General features: G+C 40.1%; 1 protein-coding gene across 2 annotated transcripts in view; it reads left to right on the forward strand.

Annotated features, from left to right (window-relative positions):
- Positions 1-12901, forward strand: part of LOC109636553 (adhesion G protein-coupled receptor D2) — an 81854-nt gene that overhangs the window by 42935 nt on the left and 26018 nt on the right. For both annotated transcript variants that reach the window (XM_069521867.1, XM_069521866.1), the window contains exon 22: positions 2904-3045. In XM_069521867.1, coding sequence (XP_069377968.1) covers positions 2904-3045 — 142 coding nt within the window. The remainder of the gene's footprint in view (positions 1-2903; positions 3046-12901) is intronic.

Here is a 12901-nt window from a genome sequence, read left to right on the forward strand (position 1 = left end):
TGCCCTTATACATCAAACGTAGACCTTTCATAATAGCCCCCCCCCCACACCCTTGCTCTGCACATTGCAGCACCTTCATCCCAGCAATGTCAAGCTCCACGGTGGGTTACAAGTTTCTAATCCAGGACAAGCCGTCCCCTGACATTAAAGTGTCAGGCCAGTATTTATGCCTTGTTGGACGCTGCTGTTTGGCTGAAATTGTAGGACGCGTGTGTGTGTGTGTGTGTGTGTGTGTGTGTGTGTGTGTGTGTGTGTGTGTGCGTGTGCGTGTACGTGTGTGTGTGTGTGTACGTGTACGTACATATTTAGGAAAATCATATGATCCTATGCACCGCACTTTAAAAGTAGTTAATAGTTTGTAGTACTCACAGACAGGTGCATAACATACACATACAGTCAATTATAGGCTCTGGCACCTTGAAAAACACCCATACTCATTATTCCACACTCCTTTGCCCCAGCCGTATCACACACACAAGCCCCCACACACAATGCATCTTGTCCTTTATCAGTGGTCACATTAACTCCACTCCTCTTTCCAGGTTGTTGTACCAGACTTTATGGCCACTGCACCATAACCCTCTTATATGTGCCCCCCCAATATTTCTCATCCTCATGCACTTTAGGTCTTTGAAGAATGAAACGTTCTTGATGGCAGATTGATTTCTGAAAATATCAGAATACATCTGTTTTCTTGTGACCCCCCCCACCTCAGAGATGGACACTGAAAGGATGGGAAGAGATAAATAAATAGATAAATTAAAGTCTGAGTGATTAATGTGTGCATGCGTGTCTGTCTGCCTGTTTGTGTCTGGGTGTTGGGTGGGTGGAGGGGGGCCCCGGGGGTCCCTTGCCACCAGGTGCGGCCTGATATATTGGCTGCTCATGTTATCAGTGAGGCCCCCACATTTACCGTCATTTTTACTGCTTCCTATCCCGACTCGTGGTGGCAATTTTCCAATCTTGCCGGGTTCCGCTACCAGAATGCGTTTTTTTTGCCATCACTGTCGCCTGACGGTTTTTAGCTAATGCTATTTTGTGCCATAAATCCTGCTTGAAATACTGTATCTACCTGTCCTTTGGCTAGATAGGAGACATTTGGCTCTAGATGACCGCACATGGCCCTATATATCCCCTTGTTGTAAAACATAGGATTGGGTATTGTGCCTCGCTAGGCAAGGGATAAAGAGGCTTTGGTGGTGTTACTGCATATGGGGTCATTTGAAGACAAATGGCACTTGTCAGAGATAGAGGGGTTTATATGTTGTATTATTTGCAACAATTGGAAGGTTAACTCATGTGGATAATTTCCTTCACTTTCAATGTAAGGATTTAGAGTGGTTAATTAAATTAAAAAGAACTTTTGAACCTTTCATTCTCTCTTTTATTACTTCAATGCTAGCATCATAAGCAACCAATTGTACGCCTTGATAATGTCAAAGCCACTCTAAACTTGACCTTACACATATATTCTAACATATCTGAAATGAGTGTGTGATGTAGATTTGTAAAACACAAGGCTCATACACTACAAAAACAGTTTTCTCTTTTATAACATTGACACAGTGCACATCCCCTCAGATTAAAGGGATTTTATTCAACATGTACATAGCAAAGAGATGAAAATCATTTAAATATTGTAGAAACACTTCAACTGAATATTGCTCTTGACACAGTGGTATGATGCACCTCTGACCCAGACGACCCCTCTCATAAATTCCACCAAACCTAATCACACACTCTCGCCTCTTTAATTCCACACTAGCGTCGACCTCTTTAGCCCTCCTCCTTGTAGTAGCCCTCTACATGGGCGTGGGTCACACTCGCAGCTTTTTTATCCCCAGAGGGTGGGTTTTATACACGCACACTCACTCACACACACACACACACAGCACTTTGACCAGTGTAGCTTGTCTGTTTGATACCAAGTGCCTCCTGACCCACCCTGACCTCCCTCTTGTACACACACAGCCAGATTGCTTTATGAAATAAAGCTGTCAGATGCAAGACCCAAATAAAAAACAACCCCCCCCCTCAATTCTCCATGCCCCTGACACCACTGAAATATAGATATAAATTGGATGTGGATTAGTTTTTTTGATCTTCATTCAAGTTTTGACAAGATATAGGAAGTAAGAAGTTGGTTAGAATTGGTTCCGGCTTCACAAAAATTAATTTAACAGGTACTTGATTTTCACAGGTGTAAACTTGGAAGTTTATTTTTGGACTGGTGCCACAAAAATTGCTGGGTTTTTTGATAAAAGACTATATGAGGTGCTATTTTATTTTTGTTGCTGGCAGCCCTGGTTAAAGTGACTAATGTGTGCAATGCATGTATTTGTCTCTTCATTTGTGTTTATGAGTGTGTTCTTTCCACTGAAACTGGACTGAAACTTAAATGACAGGCAGGCTTGTTTGCTATTCACAGAATGTCATACAAGAAGCTCTGGAGCCCCGTCCCCGGGTCTGAGAGTTTTTTGTGATTGCCGTTTTGTTCTGGCTGGTAGACTAGTGCGTGATAACAGCGTTCGGTGATGGCATTGTGGGGAAAAAAACTATTTATTAGACTTCCATAGTGCATGAGATTTATAAATCTAAAAAGCCTTACTTTTGATCCCTCTTACTGGTGACAATCATGGATCCGCCTGCTTAATCAAATCTGCTCCAAAACTAAACATTTTCAACATAGCCCACACCCCACCGCTCCATCAAGTTTCAATAAATTGGTTCAGTAGTTTTTTTGCATAGTTCTGCTAACAGACAGACATACAACTCAGGATATACGAATTAACTCGAAATCTTTGTTCTTAAGTTAGACAGCTAGGAAAACATGTGAATGTGTGTATTTCTGTGAATGGTGTCTATGGGGATTTAAGTTAAAGCTGCCTCCTCTTTTCCTTTAGAACTGTGCCAGTTCTCGACCATCCAGCTCGGTCACCAGCTCTCGTCCTGTTAGTTTCCCACTTGGAACGACCCCAAGCCAGGAGGAGGAGACCACCAATACCTACATGCCAGACCCAGGCAAGGATGAAGAGAGGACCACAGGTTAGTTAAGGAATGGGTTAAAAATGCAGAACCACAAAACATTTAGCATACGCATTTAGAAGTGAATGAGAGTTTTAACTATTGATGGACAAGAAGCCACCACTATTACACTATTTTCCACAAAGTTTTAAATAGTTGATCAGAGGATTTGAACTGGCTTTCTTTGAACATGATAGAAAGTCACAGGATTGCTCGTTAATTTGATTTCTCTGGTGGCCTTGCTTCTCAAAAAGCACAACCAATCCCCTGTCACTTAAAAAGAACGTAGAAGGCCACCCATTGTGTGATATTTTTTATAGTCAAATGAAAAATGAAATCTGAATATATAAGAATAAGTGAAATATTTAGTGGGTTGTGTACCTTTTTTTCTTAATGTACCTTTTAAAGAGGCCAGCATCTGTAGCCTTGCTTTTCAAATATTCTGTCAGAAGTGGTAGTTTTCACTGTGAAGGATTTTAATTTTCAATGTACTGTGTCGTACCACAAATGCAGCAACGGCTTTTGTGTGTGTTGTTGTGCGTGTGTGCTAACTGTGCTTGCGTTAGTGCATATGGGTGTCACCACAACACTCACCATACATAAACACTTTCCTCAGGGTGATCAGTTGCACTTAATTTGGAACACCTCGCTAAAACTAACACAGTTTTATAGAACAGACCAGCATTAATCTGTATTTTCATTAAATTATTATCATAATAATATCATTATTTTAGATTTTTGTCAAAAGTCTTTTACAGAGGTGTAATTCAACTTGATGGCTATTGAGGAGGCTGTAGTTAGTTTGTGGCGATGTCAGTCGTGGTGCATTACACTTTTTTTGTGAGATTTATTTTTAGTACACAAATATGTACATGTATACATATACTCCCCCAACCTTTGCCCCACTGGCATATCTGCAATGCATTACTGCGAGTCACTGTGAAACAGAGAGTAGTGGCTGGCCTGTTGAGTGAAATCAGACATCTGAAATCTCCTGTTAAACTTTAACACTAACCAGACACCCTGGCTTCAATCTAGCTGCCTAACCCTTGCTGCACTCAGCCGAGTTAAGAGTCATTTGGTTGTGGAAAAAAGATTGGAGACACCAGTTTCGAGAAAGGGAAAGAGAGGGAGAGGTCAGTCCCTGGTTTGATTCTGTTACTCAAAGCCAGTCTTAGTGTCAATCATCATTGTATCGCCCCAGCTGATGGAGCATTTACAGCGTTTGAGAATTTCTATTTTTCCTTTTGGGTTTTTTTTACGTGCAAAATGTATGAAAACATAGAAAAGAAAGATGAAGGGGAGAATATGCAGAGAAGGAAAATATATCTGCTTAGATTACGCTGACAAACATCTGAAGTATGGGCAGGTCATGACCCTCCATTTATTGGAAAACCTAAACTGATTGTTAATATTTCTCCAGTGTTTTAAGGAAAAATTTTAGCTAATGAGTGAATCTGCTTTTTTTTAAGGCTTTTTACACTTTGGTTTTCTTTATTTGTGTTGTTAAACCTTCATTTGATTGATTGATAGAATAATTTATTATTAAATAATGCACCATATTGTCATGTAAATACTACGTGAGCAACGGTTTCTGACATGCACAATTATGATGTTCACATTTGAATTGTACATGTGCTCTGTGTAATACCGCAGCGTTTTGTCCCTCTGCACAATCTCACACTGTGATTTACAGTGTTTCCTTTGCAGGTGATTTGCATGGTCCCTGACACTATAATCGTCTCTTCCATTCACTCAGCACGCAGTAGTTAAAGCGGTCCCCACCTAACGTTACATGACTGAGACTCCATCACAGCCTGACAAATCAAACACGGCTGAGATAATAATGTTTTCAATGTAACACAATTTACAAAATAATTGATTGTGAGATCATATTATTCAGCCCATTTGCTGCCCCTCCATTCTGCTGCCGCCTCAATGCTACAACATGCAAATGTGATCGGCTGCGTGTGAGTGAGTGCCGGGGCTGGGGTTGGCAACAGAGTGCTCATACAGTACAACCTAATGTTACTGTATGTACATCGTCGTGCTGCCGGGACCCTCACAGGCAAACATGTACTCTCAATAGACTGCAACTATGACAGATATTACTCACCAGTTTATACTCGTATACTACATCAGAGGGGAATATTTGTTTATATTCCAGAGTCTGTGCTAACATGATTCAAACTTACCTGTGATGCTGTAAAAGGGATGAATCAAAAGATGTAGGTGTAGGCAATTCACAAGGATTGTGGAACGCTCAGAAAAAGGTATTGACATTTTTGTATTTAATAGAAAGTAAATCATTTTATTCATACATTCACATCAGTATCTATTTGCTTGTTTGACCAGTGTCTTTGGAGGGTACGTGGACAGTTTGACTGAATCAATGTTTAACTTCAAACGCTATCTCCAAAACATAAAATCATGTTACCTTTAACAAGCCACACCCTGCAGTACATTAAAATGTTTTCCTATTTCTGTCATTTTCAAAATAACAGTAAGAAAGCAAAATGCAAATCATGCCAGAATCTTGCTTTTTGGGAGATGTAGGTTTTAACATGGGACTATATGGACTATATGCTCCACATACAGGACAAAGCGTCTTCTCGCTGTAAATCACAAGGAACAAACAAGCAGATGGGCCCCATTTTTCCTAACAATAACCACAGCATCTCCTAAGTAATAGTGGTATCTTGAATGTACAAGGTCAGAGCCTTCTTGGTAGGGTGCGTGTGAAGTGGGGGGGGTGTTTTGCTTTTGATACCGTTAAGTCTTTTCCATCTTTCTGCACTCGAGTTTCACAATGTCCGAGGCAGACATTGGGTTATGTTGAGGGTACACTGAAAAGAATATATACAAGGTAAAGCACAAACTGTAGCTGTGAGCACAAAAGGAAGGACATGTTTATATTAAAGGAGTAATAAAGGAACAGGGGGTTAAGAGTGGTAGGGTTTTGAATTGAAATTGAAATGTTACCTTACATCATCTTCTAGCTTTGTTAAAGCCTCCCTCCCAATGAGCAAGATGGCCAAGCAGGCATCTTGTTTTTCTTGGTTCATGTTTTGAATTCAAAAGGTCATTGCATCTTCAGTTGGTATCACATTTGTGTCCATTAAAGTTCTCTGTTCCTACAATGGATTTCCATCAGTGAGATTCCCGAGAGGCTGTGTATTTGATCAACATAGATAAAAATGTGATTTTAACCTCAGGGAGCAAAATCAAAACAGCATCATAGCATGTAATCCATCATGATTTATTGGCTTGCTTGCTCATTTCACGTCACGTAATGTCATAGCTCTGTCAGTAGGTGGCGAAGTCACTTGAGACATGAGTTAAAAGTTACATTACCATTCTGACTCATGAGGTAATTTGCCGCTGGAAAAGAACGAGCTACTACGTTCCCTTGCTGCTCTTTTAAACTATTTCCAGGTTTGTTTTTATGACATAAAATCTTTCTGAAACAACATAAACATTTACAGACATTGTGCAAAGGTATGATTGGTTTTGTGGTTTCATTTTGGTCAATTCTATTTAAAGGAAAAGTAACAATAAATCTGCAGTTTAATGGGGTCTATGTTCTGGATTTTTCCACAGTGTTGCCCGGTTGGCCAGTTGGCCACAGTTAGCTTACGTGTATATGTACAACATGCTTCTTTGTGAGTTCAAGGCTATTTGGGTTTCTTTAACCCAATGTAAAGGGTTCAAAGTGTCAACTTACAAACTTGTGGTTGAGAATGAGGTATAAGGGCCATGCATGCGTCATTGTGAGGGAGCTTGTAATGGGAGATAAACAATGCAGTGCTGAACAGTGTGTTTGTACAACATGTCCGGTAGACTGTCCGAAATGAGACCGATTGGTCCAATGGCGTGTTGAATTCTGCCTTGTGGTCAAGATGTTTTTACCCGATTGTGTTCTCTGTTGCCCCTTAACCTCTTTGTGGTTAGGTAAGGCTGGGTTCAGGTTAAGGGAAGGGGAAATGCATATCAGTGGGGAAACCAACTTCCACACAACAATAGTACTGGGCTCACTGTCCACTCACAACCAAGTTAGAATGTGCATTAATGCATTGAAGTAGTACTCAGCAGAGTATAAGTCACTGAGTATAAGTTGTCATCCTCTACCAACCCAATTCTCCCATCAACTTTTCTGTCAAGTATTTTTTTCAGTGTCTGATGTACTGTATTATAATTGAATTACCCGTCCTTGTCAGAGGGTTAAGTCAAGATTTAATGTGGTGTGATTTTAAAGTATTGATAGGTGCAGCATTAGATGATTCAGTTGTTGGTCTGTCCTGATCATTATCACCGGTGATCATCTTGTAATAATGAAAGAAGCGTACAATGGTTTGCAGTACCATGCTCACAAATTCATCGTAGAGAAACCTGATGTCTGGTGCCATTTTCAGTTTATGTAACCAAACTTGAAGGAACCATATGCCTGCACATTGCTGACATCTGACACCCCTTTCTTTTCCTCTTTTCCCAACATGTGTTCCCCAGCATCCCTCTCAATTAGGGGCCTTGTAGATAAAGTTGTGTGGCGGTCTATTGCATGCATCTTCTGCAGATTACACACAGGTCTCTCTCTGACCGTGGGGTTGACTCCCTCTTACCTTCCTCCATTCACACACCATCAGTTGTCATGCATGTTTAGCCCAGTTCATTGACATGCAACAGGATCCCCTGCTCTGAAAATTTAAAAAAATGAAATATTCCCTTGTGGAATGACAGCATGTTTGCAGCGATTTCATCTGGGTACTTGCTGTTGGATCAGTTTCTCTTATTGCAAGTCAGCTACTTTGGAACATGTGCATTGGATATGGTGCTGCACTAGTGCAAAAAGTCTTATTTCACAGTATTTTGATGAATTAACTCAATAATTTCTTGAAATATCAATAAAAGTGATCATGTTTTAAGGATAAACATTAGTTATTAATTAGAGAGCTTATGATGCATTTGATTATTAAACAGCAAGGTAATACAAATCTTTCGTAGCTCAATTCTCTAAAATCCCAAGATATATGTTGTTTCATATCTCCATATCATCATCAACAACTGTGTGACCATGCTCTATGAGTGGTTTTTGAGAAAACTAAACTCTGGCTGAGGAAAAATCATTCACAGATAATTGAAAATTGGCACATTTCAGTAAAAAAAAAAAACATGCAGCTGTTTGGTGACTGCTGCTTGACCTTTTGCTCTGTTTCTTTTCTCTGTAATTTTCTTTCTCACTGAGATGTGCATGTGGTAAATGTGTTAATGTGGCACAAATGCATTCCGATTTCAAAGATGGAAATTTAATTTCCAGAGTGTTTAATACATGAATCTGTCTCTGAACTTGTGTGTTTATCCCAGTGAGTTCAGAGGGCAGATGTCCTTGTGTTGTGATAGTGTAACATTTAACTGCAGTGTTTCAGTTCCTAAGTATTTAGCAGTATTCTACAATGCAGTTTCTTCTAATCAAATTATCAATGTATTGATACATAGATAAATAGCCTGTGTGGTCTAAGGTCTATTTTGAACCTTGCAAAAACTATTGTGAACTAATTTACTGCTCAATTTAAAAACAGAAGTTAAAGTTCAGAGTAACAGTTTTTATAGTGTAGACGTGATGTACTTTCTATTAGTTTTGACTGGTGTTGCAGGCCACTGACATTTGGAGACATGAAGCATGCTTTTGGAAGAATAACAATGAGACACCGTTACTGTGGGAATTGACATCACATTGACAATTACCACGGCAGACACTGGAGGCGAGGTGTGCGTGTCTGTGTTGTTGTGACAGAGAGGTATTTGGCCTCTGAGCAGCAGCCTGTGTTCAATGTCTCACTGATGCAAAGTGATGTGTACTAATTCTACATCTGCTCGAACCAAACAGGGCTTGAAAGTTCAGCCAAGTCTCGAAAAAAATCACTTCCTCAAAGTTCATCTTATCCTTCCCTTTTTTGTATTTTGAAGTAATAGACAAATAAGTGGATATGACTTTGGGGTTTTGTGTGTTTGTGTGTGTGTGTCGACTGAGATTTGGCTTGTTGGTTTGGCTGTTTAGAGGATGTGTGGCCCTGAAATGGGCTCTTGTCATGTGGGCTGAAGCTTTGAGGACTTGATTGTAGCCTCGCAGTGTAAATACCCAAACAAACAGGCAGCGGTCAAAATGTGTTATCGGTTTGCCATGTATTTACATTCCTCATCCTCTCTGGTCTCCCTAACTCTCCCTCTCTCCCTCTCTTGGATCTGCTTTGTTCATTTGAGTTTACTCACAGACATATTCTCCATCCATTCATTTTATTTACATAGTATGTGAATGATATTTGTAATATTTAGAAATCCAAGTTTCATGACTGTATTATCAAAAAGACCTGGTGACAGGAATTAAGTTTTAAATTGTCAGTTTAAGCGCTCGTCTACCATTTCTCACTTTTGTTTGAAAAATCTCAAAACCATTCTCAGATCATTTGAAACACTTAAACAACTGTATTTTCCTGCACTCGTACTACACTCTGGCATTTCATATTCATCACAGCCGAGGAAACAAATCCAAAGATGAAATATTGAGCCCATTTGCTTGTTTTTAAGTGACTTTAAGCGCAGCTGTTTATGCATATTCGCTCAGCCGCTAAGAAGTGCACCACACTTCTCAAATTTGTTTTCCACAGCTGTTCTGCATAACAGCACTACGCTATCACGCACCGGCGAAAGTCTGGTGAAGGGGAATCTATTCATAATTCAAAGAAACAACACGGCACAAGCAGTGTTGTTGTCAGATATAACAAATTGAGGAGCAAAAGAGTTGAATTTGTATCTGCTTACGGAGGTTGACTGCATTATACATACTGCAGGTGCCGCTGAGTGCGTGGTAATAGGATATATGATGGATGGCCAAGGCGCATGGGCTCTCATTCCTCTGGGTTATTCATCTATTTATCTGCTTATTTATTTATTCCTTCACCCAGAGAGACCCTCACAAACTCAGGATTTGCCTAAGGTGCAATAGAACCTAAAAGAGCCTGACCAGTATGGAAATGGGGTTGAGCACTGGAAGTTCTCTGTGGAGGATGTGTCAGGTGTACTGATGTCTGTACTGGTGTTCACTGGTGGTGTTGGTTGTGTAAGGATGCCTGCAGTTTGTGTAATTTCATAGCTCTAAGAAATACACGAAATGCATGCAAACTTGTTATAATGCCAAATGTTTGTCTCTTGAAGGATTGTTTCCCCACCAAGGTGTTTTCACCCCTGTCCGTTTGTTGGTTGGTTAGTTTCTTTGTAAACAGGCTTATACAAAAACTATCAGACATGAACTGGGGGAAGGATTTACTATTTGTCAGAGAAGAATCCATTAAAGTTTGGTGTGAACAGAGAGGCCAACATTTAGCCTATCTCCCATCCACGTTTTTTCTTAATCCTTCTGAAAAAGAAAACAAACAAAAAAGCCAACCAACTGACAAACAAACAGACGGACAGCAGTGAATACATGACATAAAAGCTAAAATGAGGTAAAAAAAACAAAACAAACCCAAAAAATAAATGTCCTCATTCTGAATGTGAAATGAAAGACCACATTGTCACAGTCAAAACAAAACAAGGTTAAACCAATTTGTTCAGATAAAATTCTGTACGAGATATTTGAAAATATTGGGTTGAAGCTGTTGTGTTAGCAGTCAGCCACCCATAACGAGACCAAACCGACAGGGACTCATGGGACACAGAGTTAGCAATCACCACACCTCTGATCACACACTCCCGTTAACTAACTGCCTCTCATGTTTAACCCCGCCACTGCTCCCCTATCAAGGGTGTCAGTCAAGGACCTGCGTGTGCCCTGGGGCAGGTCACTTCCCCTGGGCCACGCTGTCTCATTGTACTGCTCCCTTGGCCGTGCCATCACCCATCATTCCATCTTAGTAAATACACAGTGGAAGTAAAAAAAAAAGTAAGTAGTCAATGAATGTAAATAAATACACAAACAACAATTTTCTGCAAGTGTGTTAATGTCGTACTAAAACATTCACCAGCACTAACATCATGCAGCTGCTAACATCTCCTCCAAACCAATATCAGCACCTCCACCCCTTCCCCCCCCGGAGCATTTTTCCCTCGTCCTCATCTCAAGAGCCCATGGCAACGACATAGTCTGCAGCTTACGACAAAGCAAAGTGGGGAAGAGGGAGGGCGGAAGGGGTGGTGGTGGGGGGCGTTAGGCTGTAGATCAGGGCAGGGAGGATGGCGGCGCGACCAGGGGGTGACAGGGGAATAACATCCCTTTCTCCTCAATCGACAGGGACCATAACTCCTGCCTCTCCAGGGACAGATTGAGAAAGGCAATAGCCCTAGGGGCTGTGAAGCACGCATGCTTAGGAGAATTGAAAGTTAAAAGAAAAACGCTGTTTGCCAAGCCACTTCCACTGATCCAGCCGACAGCACAGCTCTTCACCACTGGAATTGTCTTTCTTCTTTTTTTCCCTCTTGAGGTGGCAATAGAAAGGCCCAGGTGGCGTACTGTCCATATGCTTTATCAAACAGTAAATCTTCTGTAGTATTTCCCCCATTTTGTGAGAGTTTTCTGGACTCATTGAAGTTGGTAGGAGATTTTGCTTTCTTTCTTTTTAAGTGATCTGAGGAGTGGAACTCAGTTAGCCTACATTTGTTTTTGGTGGTTTAGAAGACTGTTACACATAAACTAGTTTCTATAAAAATGAACCTTTACCTGAGACATGATTGTTGTAAGTTGGTATAATAGAGCACAAACTATGTTTTCACAGACACACACATGGCAGTGGAGTTTATTCTAGAGCCAGGGGTTTATGTCACACATTTTACTTGTGTTTTACTACCTTTCAGTGTTTTGGCTTCAGGTCTGAGACTGGAAGCACATCACAGTCAACAGGAAAACAAATAGGAGATAATACAAAACTTAATAAGACTATCAAATTAATAAATCACTACAGTAAAACTTCTAGAGCCTTTAGATTGGCAGGGACACTTTATTTCACTACAGCTACATTTCATTTTTCAAGTAAATATCAGATAACACTGTATGAAAATTATTTATCGAGTTTAGTCTCTTGATTTGTTTCAGTTGCATCATGAAATTATAATGAAAACCAAAGTCATTTTTTTATACAGAAAGTATAATGAATTTATCCAAATAGAACACCCTCCAAACTTGAAAATGATACATGATATTGGTACCAGTATTTCCATCAGATGTTTTTATTCAAGGGTTATTTGCTCAGTTAAACATACTGGAGGCTGATGGATCCCATCAGTTAACTAAACGTACTCTGAAATAACACGTTTAAGCTGCAATGGACGTACATGTCACCAGTAGTCGGCTGGTACACATCTGAAATATGTTTTATATTTAATTAGCTCTTACTGACTTTTTGTTGCAGCGGCCTCTGCAATTTGCAATTGTACCTGCCAATGACGTTCAGTGCTTCAACCCTTCAACTAGAGGCCAAAGGATTATTATCTGCTATAGAGTTAAAAAAACATATTATCTACGAATTCTCTTCCATTCAATTTTACTTGTATAGCACCAAATCACAACGTTCATTATCTCAAGGCACTTTATTCACTAAGGTTGTGACCTCACAGTTTTGAAAAGAGAAACCCAACAGTTGGCACAATCAGCACTTACTTGGTGACAGTGGAGAGGAAAAAACCTTTCTATTCAATAATTGTTGCAAGCATGAAGAGAATGATAGGTAGGTCAGGCATTAATTGAAATTTCTGATTAAGTCTCACCAGAGCTACTTTAACTAACCCTGAAGTGTTGGTGTAAAACTTCCACAGAACGCCCTCTTAGATCGCATGTGTGTTTTCACAGTGCTGATGTAGTGTCATAAAGTGTTCTGATTGATTCAAGTTA

Source organism: Paralichthys olivaceus, chromosome 3 (assembly GCF_024713975.1).
Source record: "Paralichthys olivaceus isolate ysfri-2021 chromosome 3, ASM2471397v2, whole genome shotgun sequence".
In the NCBI taxonomy this organism is placed as follows: Eukaryota; Metazoa; Chordata; class Actinopteri; order Pleuronectiformes; family Paralichthyidae; genus Paralichthys; species Paralichthys olivaceus.